The following is a 22946-nucleotide window of genomic DNA, read 5'->3' on the forward strand; positions in this document are numbered from 1 at the left end:
TATCTCAGAGGGTATTTGAGGATTCTCTGCACTATGCATATGAATTACTTCGCACATTAAGTGCTTTATAAATATGAGTTGCTATGACTACTGTCGGTTGTTACTGTTCCTAATGAAGTCCCATTATTTCATTTAGATGGATACTCTGGAACCTTCTGGGGATGAATTTAGTGGAATGGCCAGATGCCCGTATGATGCCAAACATGCCAACGTTGCACTGTTTGCAGGTAAACGGCCTGATTTCTTGTCATTGCACTTGCTCTCGCATGCCTGTTGCTGCGAACCCGCCCTGGAGGATTCGCGGAGTCACAGCTGTACTTTGATTCTCCGGTGAATACTGTAATTAAGAATGCCTTTTCCATTTGAAATTCACATGGAAATTGTACTTTTGCTTCATACAAGGAGTCTCCGCCACCCTTACCGGTGCCTATGTGCCTTAGAAAAGGATCGCAGGTTTGCACTGAATGTGCGACACGTTTATGGCATTTTGGGTTCAAATAATCAAAGATCCCCCCTCAGACCGCCGAAGTAGATTGACTGTTCAAGGCAGGATTGACTTTGGGGCTGGTATGACTCAGTGACTCGGTACCATCATCTGGGACACAGGGCCTTTTCACTTCTCTGCTCTCTTGCAATTCTTTCTCAGAGAGGGACGGGAAGCTCTCACAGACATGGGGTGGCCACCAGCTCCAGTTAGGGCTACGTGTGTTCTTGTCCACATAGAGAAGGGGAAAGGGAGGAGACAAGGTAAAGGTGCAGAAGGCCACAAGCCCACAAGTTTCCAGCAGACACCTCAAATATCATTGACCTGATCAGGGTTCCTGCTTCTCTCTGATGGAAAGTTAACTGGCGCGGGGAGGGGGGGGGGGGGGGAGTGATGCAGATCAGCTTAGGGTGATGTATACTCCTCATCCTCTCCCCTTCCTTCCCCTGCAAAGGACAGAAAGCAGCAGCAACTAAGCCATCATCTTCAGGCTGGGATCCTCGTGCATAGGCGCGCGCGTGTGTGCGTGTGTGTGTGTGTGTGTGTTTTAATTAGGAATTTATTTAGGAATTCACTGCCAGCTGTGTGGAGGTGGGTGTGGGGAGAAGTGTTGGTATAATAGTGATTGTTACAGCATGTAATAAAGCAGTTGGCTGTAATTTCCATCACAACAGCTCAAAACTCGCACATCCCAGCTCCATGAAGAACTTTAGGGCTTTGATTATGAAACAAGATTAGCTCCTTGAACCTCGTCCTCAGTGCCATGCATGTGTGAGCCTCAGTCTGCAGTCACAGGTTGGAGAAATGGCTTGTGCCAAGAAGGGCTCCTCAGGTTCTCCCCTGAAGTTAGAGCATGGTATTAGGGGGCCGCGCGGCATTGTAAGAAACAGTCTTGTAAACCTGTCAGTGAGCAGGAGCAAGGCCATAGCGGAGTGCGTGAGTGTGTAACTCCTGCTACAGCACCTTCCTGACACTTGCACCTGCTGGCACCATGAAGCACATGGGCCACCATGAAAAAGTTAACTGTCAGCTGAAGAGACATAGAAAGGGGGGAGCATCAGAGTAGTGGCTAAGGCCGCCAACCTTCCAGGAACCTTCCAGGAGCTACACCGTGAGGCAATACTGTGAATACCCCTCTTCCTCCCCGACAGGTATACTTGGAGAGTTTTCGTTGGACTGTTTGAAATCTCATAAAAGCTCAGCCCTTATTAATAGAAGATCCTTGTTGCAACTAACGGTTGTCATCTTAGCAAGAGCAGCAGAATAGTGCTCTGTGTTCTAAGTAGAAGTTCTGGTGAGGGGGCGCCTGGGTGGCACAGCGGTTAAGCGTCTGCCTTCGGCTCAGGGCGTGATCCCAACATTCTGGGATCGAGCCCCACATCAGGCTCCTCCGCTGGGAGCCTGCTTCTTCCTCTCCCACTCTCCCTGCTTGTGTTCCCTCTCTCGCTGGCTATCTCTATCTCTGTCAAATAAATAAATAAAATCTTTTTAAAAAAAAAAAAAAGAAGTTCTGGTGAGATACCCAACGTTGAATGCAAAACAAAAAGCGTAATGGAAAGCAGATGCAAGGAAAATACACACATACGCACGCACACATGCTGCCCTCCCGTTGCCCCCCACTCCCCGGCATATCTGCACGACCTGGGGCTCTGATTGATTCTCTAAGAAGAGCTGTGATTTGTGTAGACATGTCTTTGTCCATAGCTAGGTTTGCCATCAACATTTATTGATAGATGCCTTGTTCATAACGCAGATGTCAAGACAGCTCTAACTCGAACCCCAGCAAATTTCAGTTATTTTTAGACCAAAAGGAGACATCGAGAACTTTGCTTAGATCTGTTGGGATCAACTCTTCTAAAAAACCATGGCGCTTATCCCGCCAGTGGAAGAGCTGAAGTGGTTCTGTAGTGTGGATAAGCCACACTGACATACAGCTGATGAAGGTGTCCACTAAAAATGAACCACGGGAGCACTTTTTTATTTTGAACGTAATTCTTGCTTCTGTTTCACATACTGCACAGATTTTACTATTCCAGAAGATGCTACTGGATTATTTGTAAACCAGATGTTTATTAATCCAGGAGAAGAGCCAAAAGCGTTAGGGATTAATCTTCAACTTTCTCCATGCTCTTCTGCCTTAGACAGACCCTAAAGCGCATCTCCCAAAAGGCATGATATCTCAAGCAAAGGCCAGGCTGAACTGGGTCACCCCTTCTCCTTTTCTCCTTGCGTTGGCATCTTCAGTGTCACAATGTTTTCAGGTTGCGACTTTGCAATACTGAAGCAAGTGTCTCTTCTTTAAGCTCCACGGGCAGGGCTCAGTGGCTCTCGTGACTGACGTAAACAGAAGCAGTGAGTCTCGTGATCAAAGTAGCACTTTAGTCAACTGCTTTTTGCTTATGAAACCCCTTTCCCTGACTCCCCTCACCAGCCCGGGCGAAGGCCTCCCATCACTTCTGCGCATACTTAACATTTCTGGTGATACAATCAGTTTCTCTCTTTCCCCGGGCTCCCACATAATCCAGTTTGCCACGGTGTGGTGGCAGTGGCAGTGTCCAAGGGCCCTTGGCCTTGAGACTCCAGCCAAGGTCCATCTAATCAAGTGAAGCAAACAGCATTTTTCATTTACCCTGTTCCCTGAGCTGCTGCTGCTTAGAAATTGCCATGTAATTTAAAAATGAAAAATGTTTCATCTCTCAAGATCCTAATTTAAAATGGTTAGGAATGTGGGCCAAGTATTTTCCCAGCGACTCTTGGATTTTTCCCAGTTGTCCTATCTCATTTGCCTGATGTAGGAAAGCCATCCGGGGGATGTCTCTATTATTCCCACACCCTGTTCACCTCTTTTCGTTTTCTTCGAAGATGGAAAACTATACTCAGCCACAGTGACTGACTTCCTTGCCATCGACGCAGTCATTTACCGGAGTCTTGGAGACAGCCCAACCCTACGGACCGTCAAGCACGATTCCAAATGGTTGAAAGGTGAACAAACAATTAAGAGAAGGAGGGCCGGTGGGGGGAGATACGTAGCTTGAGGGAGATTTAGAGCCTGGACAGACCAGACTGTAGTTCCATTTTAGTAATGGCTTCTGACAGACAGGAAGGTGGAAACGGCATCTTTTGCCCCAACTGATTTCTTTACCTCCCCCTTTCATTTCCCATGAGTTTCTGGAGTATTAACACAACGACCAATGCCACTACAATAGAATACTGTACATTCATCTTTCCTGCCTTGAGCTCTCGTCACCGAGTCTAACGTGAAAAGAACTGAACGCTTCATTCATGGAAGGGAACAGGGGACTAGAGGTGGTGGGGAGCAGGAGGAAAGCTATTCACAACCCTATATGAGTCAAGGTTCACGAGGAGATGCGTATAAAATCCTTTCTGTAATACGGGCATTCCACTGCAGAAAATAAAATTAGAGACATATGAAAATTCATTTATTCTTCATTGTTCATTGCAACCACTTCTGAAAGATAGAATTTGTAGCCTCAAGTGCCTTCTGGAATCCCCAGCACTTGCATGTGTGGTCATTAGAAATGGTTCACGTTAACCCCATGTCTAATGGCCCTACACTTTTAATTTATATCATGTCTCTGGTTGCAAGTGATTTGAAGTTCTTTTCACTCTGTGTGACATGTCCCCAATTAAAACGCCGTTTGCCCACAGAACCGTACTTTGTCCAAGCAGTGGATTATGGGGACTACATCTACTTCTTCTTCAGGGAAATAGCAGTGGAGTACAACACCATGGGAAAGGTAAGATGGGTACGAGTCTCACGCGGTCAGACCAATGTTATTACGAATGACCATGAAAGAACCAGAAATCTAATCGCAAGGTCATCATTTCGAGAAGACTCGGCCAAAGACTGGTGGCAGTGAACACAGTTCTGCCTCCGGGCCCTGTGAGCCTTTCGCAGAACAGTCCCAGATCACAGGGAACCTCTGAAATATTTCTACTGAAAATGTAATCGATAGATGTTTGTTTGGTTGATTTCACACTGAGTCTCAAGTATCTTGAGAGGTGGTTTCTAGGTATACTCGTCTGGTGTTTTTTTTTTTTCTTTTTAACGGAGTTGTTCCACAGAAGGAGGGTAAATATCCAGCACCTTTAAGCAAAGTGAGAGTCTTGATTGTCTTTACTGCAAAAAACAGCGGAACACTTACGGGATGTCCACTTCAGTTATCGTTTACCGGAGAGTGGATCAAGGTCATGAAGCTGGAGGGCACAAATTCAGTGCCACCGGGGCTTGCAGGGTTAGAGGAATTCGGAGCATGGGATTCAGGGCCCAGAGGCAGCCAGTGAGGACGCGCAGAGATGGCGCATACAAAGTGTGCTTTTGTTTGAGGAAATAAAAAGCTAAGCAGTCTATATGGAAATGAGTTTCTCTGGCTGGGAGCTGATCCCCTGAAGGGTTTATGGCTCTGTATTAAACGCCACAGCCTTATCTTTCAAAACATGCTGTTCCAATGAGTCTTCCCTCCCCCCCCCCCCCCTTTTTTTTTTTTTTTTTTTGCTACTAATTTTAGAAACACGGGATTAAATTAAGCACCTTGTTGCTGTGTTTCTGTTTTCTAAGAAAGGCAAATTCTACTAAGATCTCGCCAAGTTGAGTGCATTTCATTTTCCCGGTGTGTTTTTCCTCGGCAGGTAGTTTTCCCGAGAGTGGCTCAGGTTTGTAAGAATGACATGGGAGGGTCTCAGAGAGTCCTGGAGAAACAGTGGACGTCTTTCCTGAAGGCTCGCCTCAACTGCTCAGTTCCCGGAGACTCTCATTTTTATTTTAACATACTCCAGGCAGTCACCGATGTGATTCGTATTAATGGCCGTGATGTCGTGCTGGCAACCTTTTCCACACCTTATAACAGGTAACCGTGCCCTAGCTGTGCTCACCTCACTGGTCCTTCCCGGCTTCCTTTTCCCCAGGGGTTCTCTCCCAGAGCACAAGAGTCACAACTGACGCAAAACGTGCCGCTCGCTATTTGTGGCTAAGAAGCACTTAACACTCCGTTTTCATCAACAAAATTAACAGTCAGTTATAAGCATTATTAGATTCGGATTTTAGGAGAAGTAATTAGATAAAATATAACAATATCTTCTATTTATATGCCTGGCGTGTAAACACGTCTCACGTGTTATTTCTAAATCTCCCCAGTAGTACTGGAAACTGAATACTGTTGCCCTCTTTTTACACCTGAGGAAACTAAACTCAGTTCTGTCACCTGGTCCAAGGAGTCTGGTGATGAAAGAGGCACCCTTAGAACCCAAGAGTGTGCCTCCTTCCTCCTCAAGGTCATCTAACATTCTGTGTGACTTCTAATATTTCTATGATTGGAATGATAACTTTTGAAGTGAAACCACTGAAAATGTATTTAAAGTCTACAGAGTGAAATGTAGGATTCCAACGAGTCCATTGTCCATCCCACCTAAGGGACTCTGGTTATTATCCTGTCTGAGGAACCTGGACCCCGACTGCCACTGACTCCAGGGGCTTGAGTGAGGACTTACCAGTCATCAAACAATGTACCTAGAAATACCATCAGCACGTTCATTCCCACATTCGTGTTTATTTCAGCTAAGACTTTGAGTAATCACATGACAAACTAAAAGCTATTCCCGGAGCAGCAGAAATGTGCAGAGATTAAGAAATAGGAGGAAGGCAGGCATAAGATTCCCTGGTACTGAGCTCTCCCAAACCTTAGAGTCCTGGCACTGCTGTGTGAAAATCATGAGCATAACCGGCATAGTCATGAAATCTAAAAACATGGAACCTCATTCTCATGTCTGTGGAGAACTTGGGATGTTCTCTATTCTCTTCCTCTGGGTATACACTGTTGGGGTCTGGATCACACTTTTTATCAAGACTTTTAAGAACCTGATGGGTGTCTAGATGACAGGCAGCTGCACGATGAGACTGGAGGATAGCACTTAAGCAATGCGTACAAACTAGGGAGAGTCTGAAACAGAACATGCCAAGGGACGCACTAATGTTCCTCAGTTATCTGGAGGGCAAGAGTCAAGAGCTCTCCACTGAAGACACGCGAAAATATGAATCCATATTGCAACAAGAGGTATTCAGTTCCATCTAAGTGAGCTCTAACCATGTGCAGGGATTTTTAGACTTGAGAATAGAAAAGATACAAAAATCCAGGCCGTGACTGTTCACACTTTGAAACCCAAATATTTAGGATTGTTTAAAAAAGAATACTGTCTTGGTACACGGGAATGCAGGGGCTAGAGGAATTTCAGAGCACGTTTCTACTTTGTTTGGTTGGCAGGGGGGGGGCACTGAGGGTGAGTTACCGTGTAATTACAAAACAGTAGTAGATTCTTGTATATTATAGATACTCCGTTCATTTTCTTAAAAGGCCCCTAGGAAGCCCCCAATTAGTACATGCTTATGCAGTCGCAGAAATCTTATTATTTGTTCTGTAAAATTAGAAAATAACAATGCACATACCCATTTTCATCTATAAATCAGAGCCTCTCTCTAGTTTTACTGGCTCTGGTTTCGTCCCTTTCCACTCCATCCTCCACACAGGCAAACTTGGTCGTGAAGGGCTATTTCAAGCCCTGGAGGTGCTCCTCTTTGCCCTGGGGATAAAAATCCAAGTTCCTTGGTAGAGCGCACAGGTCCCCCGTGGTCAGGCCCATCCCCTCCTCCAGCTCCACAGGCTTCCTGGGTGGAGCTGAAAGTGAGTACTCTCTGCCAGGTCTGCCGGTCCCACCAAACGTATCAGCCGAGAGCCCGTTATTTATTGAGCATTTACGGCTGCAGATAAGGGACTCCGTAAATATATACACTGAAGGAACAGAGGGTGGGAAGAAAGGACGAATGAAGGAAAGATGAACAGAAGGTGGGAGGGAGTAAAGGAAGGAAGAAGAAAGGATTTCACAAGTGATTCTAACCTTGGGAAGATCATCAAAGTCTAGAGCAACTTTAGTTATTATGAGGTGCCTCATAAAATGCTGTAGCATTAATCCTATTTGTCATAATATTTAAAGTAAATATGTATACCTGCTACTTTTAGAAAAGGGAGATGTGAAGAGACTTTTACAGAATTAAGTAAGTAATGCCAGGGCTCTGAGATTCCGAAACCGAAGGCGGTCATTGTCTTATCTATTCAATTCTGTGCATAATGTACATATATTCCACATATTTGAAAATTCACCCTGCCACCTTGTTTTAAACAAGCTTTCTAATCCTCTCCCTAATTCTTGCTTTATTAGTAATACTTCAGTAACTGTGTTATGAAATTAAAGATGGCAGAAAATTCCCCTAATCACTTAGGAAGTGATTTCCATATTCTTTCAATGTTTGCAAAATCAAACCGTTCTCTCTGCCCTGGACGATGCCGCCACCCTGGGAAGCGCCCACGTCTCGGCCAGGTGCTCCGGCCCACGCGATGGCCACTATCTCGAAGCCTGGCGAAAATGCTTCGCCAGCTGGTGCCTGCAATTTACTTGATCAAAATCAAGGAATGACCATAGTTAAAAAGAAACATGGGTTCAAATGAATGAATAATTCATGCCTTCTCTCCACGGATTACAAAAAATCCCCAAGTCCTTCCATGAGTACTAGAGAAGGATGTAATTACAGGTAGAGATTACCACCATTATTATTATTGAGCACTTAATAGAGCACTTTATTTGCAAAATGTTGGTGCTTAGAGACTTAAGTTGTTTCATCTTATGCAAATAAATAGGAAATAAAACTTGAAATGGGCAGTGATGAACAGAAAATAAGCCTGCTTTCCCCACACATATATGCTCACTCTCTGAGCCCCTGGCTGGAGAAACCGAATTCAAAGCAGCAATACGTGGACAGTGGAGACACTTCTACTTCAAATGTACACCAATATTAGAGACGCAAAATGTTTGCCAAAGATTTTATCTTCGGGTTAGGGACTGTAAATTCAGGGAATTTCTGAACCTTCTAAACCACCAGTTACAAACAAATACAGTTCCAAAAGCAGTAACAACATGAAGAGGTTTTTTCTATGAGTTTGCTGTTAAGCAGTCCTTCCTTTAAAGCCACTGATGCAAGCGTGACTCAGAGAAACGTTCACTGTGTGTACTCGGATCCCTTACATTTATAATATCGGGGTGCGAACTTTAAATTTCCAATGCCCGTGACGGGAGAGTTCCTTTGGAGTCTGTTTTCCAGGCTGCGTGCATAACCGTTGTGAGAGTAACGCTGTGTGAAACGTTATGTTACAGCATCCCGGGGTCTGCAGTGTGTGCCTACGACATGCTTGACATTGCCCATGTTTTCACGGGGAGGTTCAAAGAACAGAAGTCTCCAGATTCCACCTGGACACCAGTTCCTGATGAACGAGTGCCCAAGCCCAGGTACGTGTAAACATTTGTGTGCAATTCAGAACTGTGAGAAATGGGAGATCCTCTGACAGTGATCGTCTTAAAGAACTGCACACCGGCGCCTCCCATGGGGCCCAAGAGATACAAATGCCGGAACAACAGAAAGCCCTAGGAAGCCATTTGCCTTCATCCCCTTGACCTAAACTCAGCATTACCTATAGTTATATTCAAAACAACGACACTCGAGTCTTCTCACTTAACCTCTATCCTTGTGGCTTATCCGGTGTAATCCTAGGGTGATTGGAGGCATCTAGTCCAGCCTCGCTGGTGTATAGCTGAGAAAACGGGAGGCCCAGAGAGGCAGAACGTGTCTTGTGCAAGTTCACAGACCTCAGTAGGTTATTTCCACCACTCCACCCTGCTTCCCTGTCCCTTACACCCACGTCCTTACACCCTAATAAAATGTGAAATATACGTGGTGATCCCTGGATTCTGTAACCAGCCTGGATCGTAGCTGCGTCCAGGACTCCGGGACAAGGACAGGTAGAGACCAGCGGGCACAGTGGACCGTCAGGGTTTCTCTGCTCTACCAGGTTCTAGTCTGCTGTGGAATCAGACGCAGTCCATATCCCTCCACCAAAATGCAGAGCCCCAGCATTGCTTTCATGGGGGACTTGTTGTCCCAGGACAACACAGAGACCTCTTGGTCCTGTGTAACCTCCGGGAAATCTTCGCGCTAAGCCATCTAATTCATTCCCTCTCAGCAGGACAGGATGAAACTCTCCCCCGCCCCCCGCCCTTGCCCTCCTCACATGGCATGCACTGCACACTGGCATTAGAACACATGCCATCTAAGTTCCCTACAAACATCTGTGTGTCCCGCTTCCTCCAATGAATTTGTGGGCTTCTGCAGAAAAGCCCAATATCCTCATTTTTCGGTTTCCAACACTCTCCCTCCAACCACCAGTCCCCCACACAAAGTAGCCCCGTTCATTTAATTGAACCGACTTAGATAACATGACCCACTCTAGCCAGGGGGAGAACCTCTGTGGTTCATCACCTTCATCACCGGAACTATCTGCTGTGCATATACTCTGTTACTCACAGAGCCCAGACTAGGTGCAAAAAGGCACACTCCAGCAAGCTCAGAGGGATCCTCTAAAAGTCACTGGCTGGGAATGTTAGCTACTTTCTAGATACGCAAGAAGGGGAGTTACACTTGAGGAATGAGGTTTCAGGGAGTACTTTTAGAATATGCTCCCCTTGGTGTGTAAAGATGGTGTCAGTCGGCTATCGCCAGGACACACACTTTGATTTTCTAATGGTGGCAACGTGTTTCCCCCCCATCCTTCCACGCGCTTCCTCGTTCCTCTTGCCAGCATCAGGATGCTTTCACGGGGTTGGCATGGTTAGTACTATAAAATGGTGTGCAGATAAGACCAGATCATGCCAGTGTTATCAGGGTCCGATGTACTCTCCTGAACCAGCAAGCAGAGCCGGGGTGTGGACAGGATTGTTGTCGGTGTTTCCCTGACCTGACTTTACGAGGCGGTCCCTTGACTCCTGAAGCCACAGAATTGCTTGTAGAAGGAGTTTTCGCTGTCACTGTTCAGAAATAAAGAAATGACCTTTCAGGAGAGAATCTTCAGTGTAATTGGCTTTTCAAACCTGCCCAAATCAAACAAACACAATAAACACAGAACCCACATTTTCGCAGACCCCCAGGTAAGGAGAGCCGGTGACAGTGAGTCTTGCTGGTATATATGCTGGCTGGCCGCTTTATGAACGCCTTTGTCTTCTCCATCTGCGCACAAGCCAGCTGCATTCTCTCCTTTTCTGGAGCACATGCCTCCAGAACTTCCCGCAGGGTTTTAGGACAGGTAGAGCAGCCTCTGGCACGAGTGCAAACGCACACTCCCTCCCTTGTTTTAAGGCCCAGTGCTGTTTGGGGGTTTGTCTGTGCCTCTGGGGGAAGCCGGGCTGCCCCCTGCTGAGGCAGAACTGCCCTGGCTGGAGCTTCTCCACGGAATGAAGAGGCGGGTGGCCGGGAGAAAATCTAAGCATATTTTATTCGGTGGCATTCTGCATTGTTCAACTTCCTCTTCTCAGCCTACGGTAGTCTTCCTCGTGCCAGCTGCTTAGGGAAGCAGTTCGTTCAAAGAATTTGCCAGAAGGCATGAAAACAAGGCTCCCTCCCTTTGTTTCTTTTTAGGCCAGGTTGCTGCGCTGGTTCCTCGTCCTTAGAAAAATACGCAACCTCCAATGAGTTTCCCGATGATACCCTGAACTTCATCAAAACGCACCCACTCATGGATGAGGCTGTGCCTTCTGTCATCAACAGGCCATGGTTCCTGAGGACGATGGTCAGGTGGGTGTCGAGCAGATCACGTCCTAACTGGATTTTTCCCTACTCCATCTCACGCTCACAGAACCTATCAGTGGATCATGATTTGAAATGCCACAAACATCTTCTGTTATCCTGGGCATTGATTCAGCTATGAAATGCTGGCCAGTTGGGTGCCTGCCACAAAAGCCCCATCACCACAGCCCCAGTGAGAAGAGTTCTGGTATTTTCAGGCTAATTGGACCCATGCCAGCAATTAGAGGTAACAAAGACATCTCCTTCCGGGTGAGAGTCTTCTGTGCTAACGAAGAAAGCTGTGAAGAACCAGTCAATGGACGTGGATACCTGTTTGGTTGGAAATGGTTACAAAACACGCTCTAGATTCCATCCAAGCACCGTCCCCCTGGCTTGTTAGCTGTCAAACAGCCCAGGGATGAAGGTGACACTTGCACAAGTCCACTAGCATGAACTACTGTACCATTTGTAATGTGAAGAGAAGGGACAGTTGATTAGAAATTTGTAATAGCGTTAAATACTCCTTCTCGTATTTCTTTAGAGCTCATTTCCAAGCTATTCCACAGGATTTCCGAAGCACCATCCTGTTGGTGGCAGTCATCAAACAAAATGCTATTCAACTTTACCACCATTTTTAAACAGTGACTCTATGGGAAGATGTTAAAGTACTATAATGGCTCTTCCCCCATAAAATGGCAACTGTGGCATATAACTTGTAGGAAGGTCTGTGTTTTCTGGTTTCTGCCAAGGTGCTTGGCACAAACAGGTATCCATGGAGTGGTGAACAGCTGAGATATCAGTGAAAGAGAATGCCCTATAGGACTTATCGAAGGACTGATGCCCTTCACCTGTGGCTTTAAATGGACCTTGTTTGGCTTGCAAGTCCTCCTATGTATTTATAGTGCCATCAGCACGCCATATGCCCATCTTCAGAACTCTCAGTCCCTCCACGTACCCTTGGAAAGCTTTCCAATCTGACATTTTGCTGACTAGGCTTTGCACCTTAGAGGCAGAGTACGGAAAACTGGTAGCTGTTGCTTTTCTTTTCAGTGTTAAATGAAATGTTAAATGAGTTCGGTCAGTATTTCTTCCCTTCTTCCTGGGAGACCTCAGCCTTTCCCGGCTGCTCGTGGAAGAGATCATCGCTGAGCAGTTTCAGATGGTTGTGGCTGTTTGTTTGTGATGTGACTTGGCCTGCACAGACACATACCTCCGTCCTCCCCTTGGAGCCATACTAATGCTCTGCATGTGGAAATAAAGGACCAGACAGCTTGAGAACATTATCTATATGCGTATATGTTTCTTGAGATTATTACTAGAAAGCTATGTCACAACTGTTTGAAGTGGAAAAGGGGACCCTTTAATGACAGACCAACCAAGAGATACAAACCGTGATCCTGTCATTTCAGATACCGCCTCACCAAAATCGCAGTGGACACTGCTGCTGGGCCATATCAGAACCACACTGTGGTTTTCCTGGGATCAGAGAAGGGAATCATCTTGAAGTTCTTGGCCAGGATAGGAAACAGTGGTTTCCTAAATGACAGCCTTTTCCTAGAGGAGATGAACGTTTATAACCCTGAAAAGTACGTAGAACCTTTGGCTCTTTCTTAGTAATTATTTGTCATTACGATCCTTTTCATTCACAGAGACTATCTGAGGATAGCATTTTTAGGTGACTTTTAATATTGTTTGTAAAAAATACTGTAATACATAAAAAGCATTATTTCCTCCTTGCCGATCACGTGTGCATTGATACAGATACACAGATGTGGGCGGGGGGCACTTTAGAGGACCTGTTTCACCTTCGGTGAGACCACACTAAGATACCACCCTGTGGGCTGGGAGGCAGGGTGGGAAGGGGGTGACAGGAAAAAGAGAACTGACTCAAGAGAGACCGTGAACGATATTATCCTGCCTTCTAACACCAGGTGCAGCTATGATGGCGTCGAGGACAAGAGGATCACGGGCATGCAGCTGGACAAAGCAAGCAGCTCTCTGTATGTGGCATTCTCCACCTGTGTGATAAAGCTTCCCCTGGGCCGGTGCGAACGACATGGGAAGTGTAAAAAGTATGTATTTGGCCTCGTTGACCATTAGAAAGTCCATGGTGCTCAGAAAAGAGTCCTGGGTAGCTCATGGTCCTGTTCTTCCTGCAGAACGTGTATCGCCTCCAGAGACCCGTACTGCGGGTGGGTAAAGGAAGGAGGCTCCTGTGCCCACCTGTCACCCAGCAGCAGGTAAGAAGCCTGAGCTGTGGAAGAGCGTAAAGTGGCCTCTGGCTGCTATGCATTCTAGATGTACCATCAACTATGCTCTCGCACACCACTGCCACTGAGCCTTCCGGCGCAAACCTCATCAATGGGACTGCCAGCCGTTGTCCTTCCTTTTCCCATTTCACAGGACGCCCCGACATCACATGTGGCAGGTTTCCGATTGATTAATCATCCGTCCTCAGACTGATGAAAAACACAGAGAAAAGAAACACTGTGGGCTTCTAAGTATTCCCTGGAGAGAGGGCAAGAACGTGCATGTCTTGATCACTGCAGTGTAAGAACAGCAGAGAAAAGGAGCAATAGGGTCCCGATTAGATTAGTGCTGTGGTCTGTCCGGCCACAGCAAAATTGGCTCCTCTAATTGACCATGCAGGGCCGAGAAGAGATCGCAGAGCATTTGTTAAGCGATGCATTTGTACTGCAAGTATGGTGCATGCATCCAATAAACCATTCTCCTGCACTGAAGAACAGTTGACCCTATTACTCGTTAGGGAGTCAATCAATTCTTGGCAGTTCTCCAGCAGATCAGCTAGATCAGGCCAGTCTATCATGCCTGTGATTTTGGTGCTTAAAACTGTTACCCTGGCTTTAAATGCTTAGATGGCATTAGTTAAAAGGGTTTTCTCTTTCCATCTTTACTTCAGTGGATATGAAATCAGTGCACGTCCTTGACAAGTTATGGCAACTCAAGGAAGGTGCCATACGGCAGCACAGCTCTGTCTGAGCCCTTCCTTCAACGTCCCCAGGTCCCAGAGGGCAAAGAATCGTCTTGGCATCACTCTGAGCCTCCTCTCCCACTTTAGAATAGCTGGACAGGCAGGAGTGCGTATCTGATGACCACCACATGCATAATTTGAGGGAAAGTATTCCCGCAAACACAGCTCATGACAGTTGTAAAGTCTGACCTGGAAATCTGACTAGTGCAAAGGGTTGATTCACCATACGTGATTAGATCAGCTTCACAAGCAGCAATATCGACATACTAGTGTTAGAGCTTTGTATCTTTTCACGGGAACCCTTGAAGTGTAGGAGTAGAGATCGCATATCACAGTAACAGAAGCTAAGAAATGACCTATCTCCTTTCTGTATTCAAGGTGTGACCAAAGGTAATAAGACTGATTTTTAAAAATCAATTTTAGGGATGCCTGGGTAGCGCAGTCGTTGGGCGTCTGCCTTCGGCTCAGGGCATGATCCCGGTGTTCCGGGATCGAGTCCCACATCGGGCTCCTCCGCTGGGAGCCTGCTTCTTCCTCTCCCACTCCCCCTGCTTATGTTCCCTCTCTCGCTGGCTGTCTATCTCTGTCAAATAAATAAATAAATAATCTTTAAAAAAAAATAAAAAAATAAAAAATAAAAATCAATTTTAAGTTGGTGCCCCCCCCCCAACTTAAAAATGAAAGTGGCTCAGTTGGTTAAGCATCTGGCTTCAGCTCAGGACATGATCCTGGGGTCCTGGGATCGAGCCCGGCATCGGGCTCCTTGCTCAGTGGGGAGTCTCCTCCCTCTCCCTCTCCCTCTCCCTCCTGTTTGTGTGTAGTCGCTCTAATAAATAAAATATTAAAAAAAAAATAATTTCTAAGTCAACATGTGAACTCCAAAATTACGGATCTGTATCTATATTTCATTGCTCAGAACGTGTGGAACTCTCCCTGAAAAACACCCTTTGGGGCCTGATGAAAACTGGCTTTCACTACCACTGAAAACCTTTATCCTTTGAATTCGAGTTCGACTTTTAACAGAAAAAAAAACACTGGAAAACAAACATGGTGAATGATTCGATCAAGGTTGTGACTTTCCAGATAGTCTTCCTATATGGCCCATAAAATAAACTCTAAAGGCAGTTGCAAAACAGAGTTTCAATGATGCTGTAAGCAGCAGCACGGAGCTCCCCGCAAAAAGGACAGTACTCCTCCGAATGAGTCCAGTGTGCTTATCTGAAAAATCAAAATAGATATATCGAGATTGGTCTTATTACACACCTTGTGCAGCCCAGCGGTGGCCAAGTGGGTTTGAAAGAACAGTGAGCGGGAGCCTGTGGGTAATACTGCGGAGTCACAGGGACCCAAGGGTCTCCAGGGCTCTCAGCATAATGCACTACCACGTCCCATCCCCTCAAGGGTGCTACATGCCCCCAGCCATTTGCTCCTCGGAACACTCTGTTATACAGGTCATTTCTATGCAAAGAAATAGATCAAGGTCTAGGAAGGCAGTACGAGGGTCAAAGGAAAAGTTGAGAGGAAGAGACTTTTTTTCTTTTTTTTACAGACTTCTACAGACTTTACAGACATCACTTATAAAGAGTTATGTTAACATTTAAACTTTTTAAATGTTTATGAAATGCTCAAAGAATCCGTAAAAGAAGGATATAAATAATCCGCCAACTAATTAACTCCCTGAATAATATCAGAATTAGCTGCTTAAACCCTGGCTTCTCTTCGGAGACTCACATAAGACTCGTTTCTATAAACTTCGGAGACAGATTTTCCAGCTGTTATATCCTTTTTTTGCACCTGCCATTCAATTGATCAAACCGTGTTCGTTTCTGTAGTGAAACTTCAGACTCACCCTGGAGTAATGACTTGCATTATTGAATCTGTTTCTTCTCCATTTTTTTTTTTTAAAGACTGCCTTTTGAACAGGACATAGAACGTGGCAATACAGATGGCCTGGGAGACTGTCACAGTAAGTACAGCTTTTTATCCATGCTCATCTTTGTGCAAAGATCCTTTGGTCGGATGGCCCAGAAACATTACCCCACATGTGGAACTGGGTGCAGCGGGCACTGAATCTGGCAGAAGTAAGAGAAATCATCTTCTCAATATCAAATAAAACAGCGTGTTGGAAAGCCAGTGCTGTTGGCGCTGGTGCTATAAATGCTGCCGCCTATTTCCTTGTTACAACGCTGTGGAACCAATTCACTCCAGGGGATATTAATTATAGCCGAGCAGTAAGTTAGATCAGCACTTCTGTTAAAAAACTGGTCTTGTTTTTTAAAAAATGTGTTATTACACCGTAATTTTTAGCCAAATAATAAAAAAGAGTGATTGCTGTACTCTGGCTTTTTAATTGAATGGGAGTGTTTTGTTCTCTTGAACATATCGCCTAATAAAAGTAATTATTTTTTAATTAGATTTATGTCTGTTACCATTCGCCAAACAAAAAAATTTCAGAAAGAACCCACTAAGTACAAAATGACTCAAAATAACCTTTTTTAAATAAGAATTAGCCTATTATGCTTACCTCAGAATTCATTTCGAAAGTTACTAAATGGTAACATTTTAGTTGGAACTTCATATAAAAGATCCTGGTCAAACGTCTGCCCAGTGGTCCTATGATCTGATTAACACGGCTATTCTCCTAAAAATGTTTATTAATGCTAATGTAGAGGATAATGCCATTCTCTTGGAAGATAGTTAGTTTGCAGTGTTTTAAATGTTATATATGATGAATTCCAGGAAGCTTACATTCATTCAAAATGGCAACAAAAAAATAGCTCCTAAGGGAATGAAACTGTATTACTCTGATACCTGATTCTATAATGAAAATCATGGATCAAACTCCCCATCTTTGAGCCATGAGTACCGAAATCTCAGACTCAAAAGTACCATTCAAATCCCCACCTTACCTTTTTTTGGAGATCAAATATAATCCAATAAAGAGGGCTACAGGCAGCCTCACCTCCAAATTCTTCACTATATTTTTTTGTCTACAAATATTACATATTGGCAAAAGCTTCTTATTAGGTCTTCAAACACAAAATTTATGAGTGAAGAAATCCACATAGAAGACAGTGTCATCACCAAAAGGCCTGCGTTACTTGTGTGCAGTGAAACGGTTTGATGTTTGATCAGTGGATCTTAAATCATGTTAATCATGTTGGTGTCTTATGGCTCCGTTTTCAGGGAAACAAGTTCTGGTTTGTGTGTGCGTCTATGTGAGCAAACTTAATTAGCTGACTTCGGTGAATAATTTTCCTCCTCTTTTTATGATCTGGTGGTATGGGCATCTGTAGAAATCAGGGGTGTCAGCTGGGACTGAATAAACGAATGGAGGAAAGCCGTGAAAGTGGTTGTAACTGTCTCTATCATGTGTCCACGACACCAGGAGGCCCACGCCACCTGTGTGTTCTGGGGCTTAGGAACCGAAAGAAGCCTCTGGATCTAACACAGGGGAGACCCTCAGGTCCCCAGCCCGTGATTCACTCTTCAGTCTCAGGGGTCAAGCCTCTGTGCTTTCATGTGCTTCCTGACCTTGAACTCCAGTCCTGGTGAGGCACTCGGGGTGCCTGGCTCAGGGCAGGAGGTACCACCCACCCTCTGCTGTCTTTCCTAAAGGCTTCTCTGCTCTCTCTGTTCCTGCTGGAGCATGACCTACTTCTGTTCGACATACCTGGTCACATAAAGGCATTGAGAGGATTTAGATAACTGGTGCACCGTGACTCCTGAACAGGGTTTTAAGGGGAAATGAGGAAATCCTGAAGAGTGAGTGTCAGAGGCTGAGGAGCAAGCTCAATGAACCAGTGATGTGACCCCGACACACGGCATACACACACCCAGAGCGCGCACACAGCTAGAGCACGCACACACCCAGAGCGAGCACACAGCCAGAACACGCACACACCCAGAGCATGCAACACCCAGAGCACGCACACACCTAGAGCACACACACACGAGAGCGCACACACAGCCAGAGCGCGCACACACCCAGAGCACACACACACATAGAGCACGCACACACCTAGAGCACGCACACACCTAGAGCACACACAGCTAGAGCACGCACACACACACCTAGAGCATGCACATACCTAGAGAACACACAGCGATAGCACGCACACACTTAGAGCACACACCTACAGCATGCACAGCTAGAGCACACACACAGCTGGAGCACGCACACACCTAGAGCACGCACACACCTCGAGCACGCACACACCTCGAGCACACACACACCGAGCACGCACACGCCTAGAGCACGCACACGCCTCGAGCGCGCACACGCCTCGAGCGCGCACACCTAGAGCGCACACACAGAGAGCGCACACACCTAGAGCACGCACACACCTAGAGCACACACAGCGATAGCACGCACACACTTAGAGCGCACACACCTAGAGCACGCACACAGCTAGAGCACGCACACACTTAGAGCGCACACACCTAGAGCATGCACACACCTACAGCATGCACAGCTAGAGCACACACACAGCTAGAGCACGCACACAGCTAGAGCACGCACACACCCAGAGCACGCACAGCTACAGCACGCACACACTTAGAGTGCACACACCTAGAGCACGCACACACCTACAGCACGCACAGCTAGAGCACGCACACACCCAGAGCACGCACAGCTAGAGCACACACACACCTAGAGCACGCACACACCCAGAGCATGCATAGCTAGAGCACACACACACCTAGAGCACGCACACAGCTAGAGCACGCACACACCCAGAGCACGCACAGCTAGAGCACACACACACCTAGAGCACGCACACACCTAGAGCGCACACACCTAGAGCACACACACAGCTACAGCACGCACACACTTAGAGTGCACACACCTAGAGCACGCACACACCTACAGCACGCACAGCTAGAGCACGCACACACCTACGCACACACAGCTAGAGCACACACACAGCTGGAGCACGCACACACCTAGAGTACACACACAGCTAGAGCACACACACACCTAGAGCACGCAAACACCTAGAGCACGCACAGCTAGAGCATGCACACACCTAGAGCACACACACAGCTAGAGCACGCACACACCTAGAGCGCACACACCTACGTGTGTGGTTGAGATGATGACACGAGGGAGAATGTAAAGACAAGAGTATTTTGTAAGTGTGGTCCAGGTGTCACTTCTTTTACCCACATACATGTCCCTCTGTATAGAGTAAGGCCTCAATTCCCAGAATCACATACAATCGCAGTTCCCATTCCTTCTACTAACTCTGGCTTTTTCTTTGAGTCTTGGCAACAAAGGGCAATGACTTTGAGGAAACTCACTCCGGGAAGAGACGGGGCGGGGGGGGGGGGGGGGGGGGGGTGTTGAAATCAGACCCGATATAAAGCGTCATGTATCACACGCAGGAATTAAAAAGCACTTACTCAGTACTGGGGATCATATGTTAGCATAATTCTGTATTAGCTCATTCCTACTTATTATGTAAGTCACACTAAGCAGAGTGTTAAACATTAAGTAACCTTCTCCTCCCTTTTGTCTTCCAGATTCCTTCGTGGCCCTGAATGGTAAGGAAGACATTACTCATAATTTAATATCGATGGAAATCTATGTGGGAAATCCTGTTTCACTAATCCTCTTGAGTATTTTCAAACCTTGGGTTTCTTTTTTAATTAATTTTTTTATCCTCATTATTTTTTTTATAGACATTTCAACTCCTCTTCCAGATCATGAAATGTCTTACAACACAGTATATGGTCAGTTTACAGATTTTTTTTTTTTTTTTTTTTTTTTTTTTTTTTTTGTAATTCCAAGCTACTCATCCTGTGGTAGTTTATAGTTCTCATCCCTAAACATCATGGACCAGATTCTTTGTTACTTCAGGGCCCCAATTCACTAAAATTATTTATCAATTTCACGATGCTTCAAAAATCACTGGCTATGAGAGACAATTGACATATGAGACTGGTTCCTACATTTTAAATCCACAGAACATGAAATCTGCCAACCTTAGGGAATTTGGTGAATATATTTAATGAGTTCTTGAGGGAGAAGAAATTGCTTTTGGACATAAGTATATCCAAGATAAAAGAACAGTGCTTAAAGTAACAGGCCATAGCTCTTAACTGATAGAGTACCATTCCCTAAAATGCTGACTTTCAGGGCAATGCCCTCTGCAGAGGGAAAAAAATCTATACAGCATGCAGAGACCAGTTCTTACGAGGCAAACCTTTCCAATATCACATGAAAATTAGCCATCGAAATCTAAGTTCACAAAGAGTACGAATATTTAGACATTTTCAGTGAGAGTTCTTCAGAATGTATACAAGGAAGGGTGACGCAATGGAAATGATATGCAAACAGGATTTATCCCATTGTTCCTGCTCTGAAATACACAGATACTACATTAAACAAAGCCATGAAGTCCATAAACAGAATATTCTGAGCCCTTTATAAGAAAAATTTAAATGTAATTGAAGTGTTCCATTGCTGTTTCTCAGAGTTCCCCCAAATGTTTATGGAGTAAACTATTCAAGTGTTTTTTAAATATGAAAAACACGTGTGATGGAAGATTTAAGCTTTGCATTATAATGGGGACTAAGAGTTTCACTGATGCGCAAACATTTTACAGCTTTTGTGTTAAAAATAAGTTAACGGTAACAATTCCAGGACAGTCTTTAAATGTAGAGGCAGGGAATAAAAGAAGGGAAAAAAAGATAAGAAAAGAAATCAAGGCAGGTTTAAGATTCGAAGAAATAGTTCAAGATGGCTACAAATTTGTTTAATAGTTCTACGTAAACTCTTACTCCCTGTGTCTAATTAGCATACATAAAAACCCTCTTTGTAAGTCCTAAAGACTGTGCAGTCCTAAGTGAGCTGTGCAGATATGGGAAACAATGCCTGGTTTCTCCTGACTGTCCCCCTTGGGAAGGGAGGCCGTGTAGAGCAGACGAACCCACAGAATTCATCCACCTTTAGTCTCATGTGACTCAAGCCAGAATACTGAGCACCAACAATGAAGAAAAATTTCTCGGGAGGCAGATGTCATCTAGCTTAGCTCACCCTTCAGAAAGAGAACCCACTTAGCATCTGCTCCCCTCCAATATTATACTTCGCAATCACTTCCTATAATTGAATAAACTTTATCAGATACTGAGGAATTCAGGTCTTAAATCTAATTGAACCGGCAACCTCCCCAGCATTCATCAATTGGACAAAGACCAATTTTAACTCCCAGGTTATTTCTCATATAGAAAGAATAATTAAACGATGGGATGCTTTTTATGAACAAAAAGTCACCCTCCAATCTATGGATCTCTCCTATTTCCTTTACAAAGGGAAAGGAACTTATTAATTCCTCCATATTAACATTTTAAGGGATGATGCCTGTTCACCCTCAGCTCTTGATCAGTGGCTTCTGTGAAGACGCTAAAGAAGAGCTGGAATTTTCCTTTCAACTAATGATCCTGTCCATTTTAGGCTAAATCTGTCCAGCGTCAAGTGGTTACATGATTGACTGACCACCAACGTAAGAACTAGTCTCAACAGTACTTATAAACACACAGGAGACTTTCTTTTCACAAACTATTCCAAGAGAGGCTTATTTTGGAGTTACTAAACCTAGACTAGATTTAGTTAAGTCACTCACCCAACAGGTGTTGAGTGCCTACTACGGTGTCAGGCACTGGACTAGGCACTGTATTTCTACCATCAAAGGAAAGACCAAATTGCTATTTGTATGAGCACAGATGTAAACTAGGAAGCCAACCACAAAGTCCAAAATGCACCCACTGTTCCTGTGTCCTTTGCACATCCCCCTAAAATGTTCAGTGGCTGAGTGCACGCTCACAGAGAGCCATAAAACTCGAACTGCCTAACTCAGAAAAAGGGATCATCACGATAAATCATGTAATCTCTCTGCTTGGCCAAAGTTCTGTGCAATAACAGTCACATCTGCAAGAACCCTTTTAGTGAATTGGACCCTGTTTTCCTTCTCTCTCCCTGTCTTGTACTGACTTAGTGTCTCTTGTTTTGTGTCTAATTGGCTACAATCATCGTTAATAGGTAATAGTGGTTTGAAAGGTCTCTAACCTCTGGAATCACAAAGACTTGTAGATATAGAGAAACAATACGATGCATATTAAAGTTAACTTCTAAAATCTATTCCTTTGCATATTATAAGAATAATACATCAGGGGCGCCTGGCTGGCTCAGTCAGCAGAGTGTGCGACTCTCGATCTCAGGGCCGTGAGTTCGAGCCCCATGTTGGATGGAGAGATTGATTATTAAAAAAAAAAAAAGAACACATCATAAGCTCCACTGATTAAAATATGACCTTTCATAATGGATTAACAAGACAAAATCATAGGATCCAAATCTACTGACCTGTAATACCATATCTACAAACAAATGCCTATTTTTGTAGCACTATTTTGGTTACAAAGTCTCTTGGGGAATACACGAAAATGATATAGCCTGTACAATCAGATTTTAAGAAAGAATGTAAGTGATTTGCTTTTCACATTTTAAGCTTGGAGAAGTAGTAATAATAATACACCTCTTGGATTTCAAACTAAGGACTGCTGTTTAATGGTGCTCTTACAAGGCGGTTCTAAAATTGTTGAGAATCAGGTAATGCTCTCTCCAACTGTCTGATTCACCAGTGACACGTGTTGCCTGTCCTCAAGCATAAGTGTTAAAGAATACAAACCTCGGGCTGCTCGATTTTTTTCCTTTACTTTTCAGTACATCAGATGCATGGTTTCTCTAGATTTACATATAGAAAATGGGGATGTGGTGGGTATTAGACTAA

General features: G+C 44.9%; 1 protein-coding gene across 1 annotated transcript in view; it reads left to right on the plus strand.

The window, feature by feature from the left end:
• Positions 1-22946, plus strand: part of SEMA6A (semaphorin 6A) — a 125550-nt gene that overhangs the window by 78489 nt on the left and 24115 nt on the right. The window contains exons 7-17 of the mRNA XM_040622557.1: positions 137-227; positions 3347-3466; positions 4154-4242; positions 5135-5352; positions 8705-8836; positions 11016-11171; positions 12572-12748; positions 13094-13234; positions 13322-13402; positions 16062-16120; positions 19681-19701. Coding sequence (XP_040478491.1) covers positions 137-227; positions 3347-3466; positions 4154-4242; positions 5135-5352; positions 8705-8836; positions 11016-11171; positions 12572-12748; positions 13094-13234; positions 13322-13402; positions 16062-16120; positions 19681-19701 — 1285 coding nt within the window. The remainder of the gene's footprint in view (positions 1-136; positions 228-3346; positions 3467-4153; positions 4243-5134; positions 5353-8704; positions 8837-11015; positions 11172-12571; positions 12749-13093; positions 13235-13321; positions 13403-16061; positions 16121-19680; positions 19702-22946) is intronic.

The sequence above is a fragment of the Ursus maritimus genome, unplaced genomic scaffold, assembly GCF_017311325.1.
Source record: "Ursus maritimus isolate PB19 unplaced genomic scaffold, ASM1731132v1 scaffold_5, whole genome shotgun sequence".
In the NCBI taxonomy this organism is placed as follows: Eukaryota; Metazoa; Chordata; class Mammalia; order Carnivora; family Ursidae; genus Ursus; species Ursus maritimus.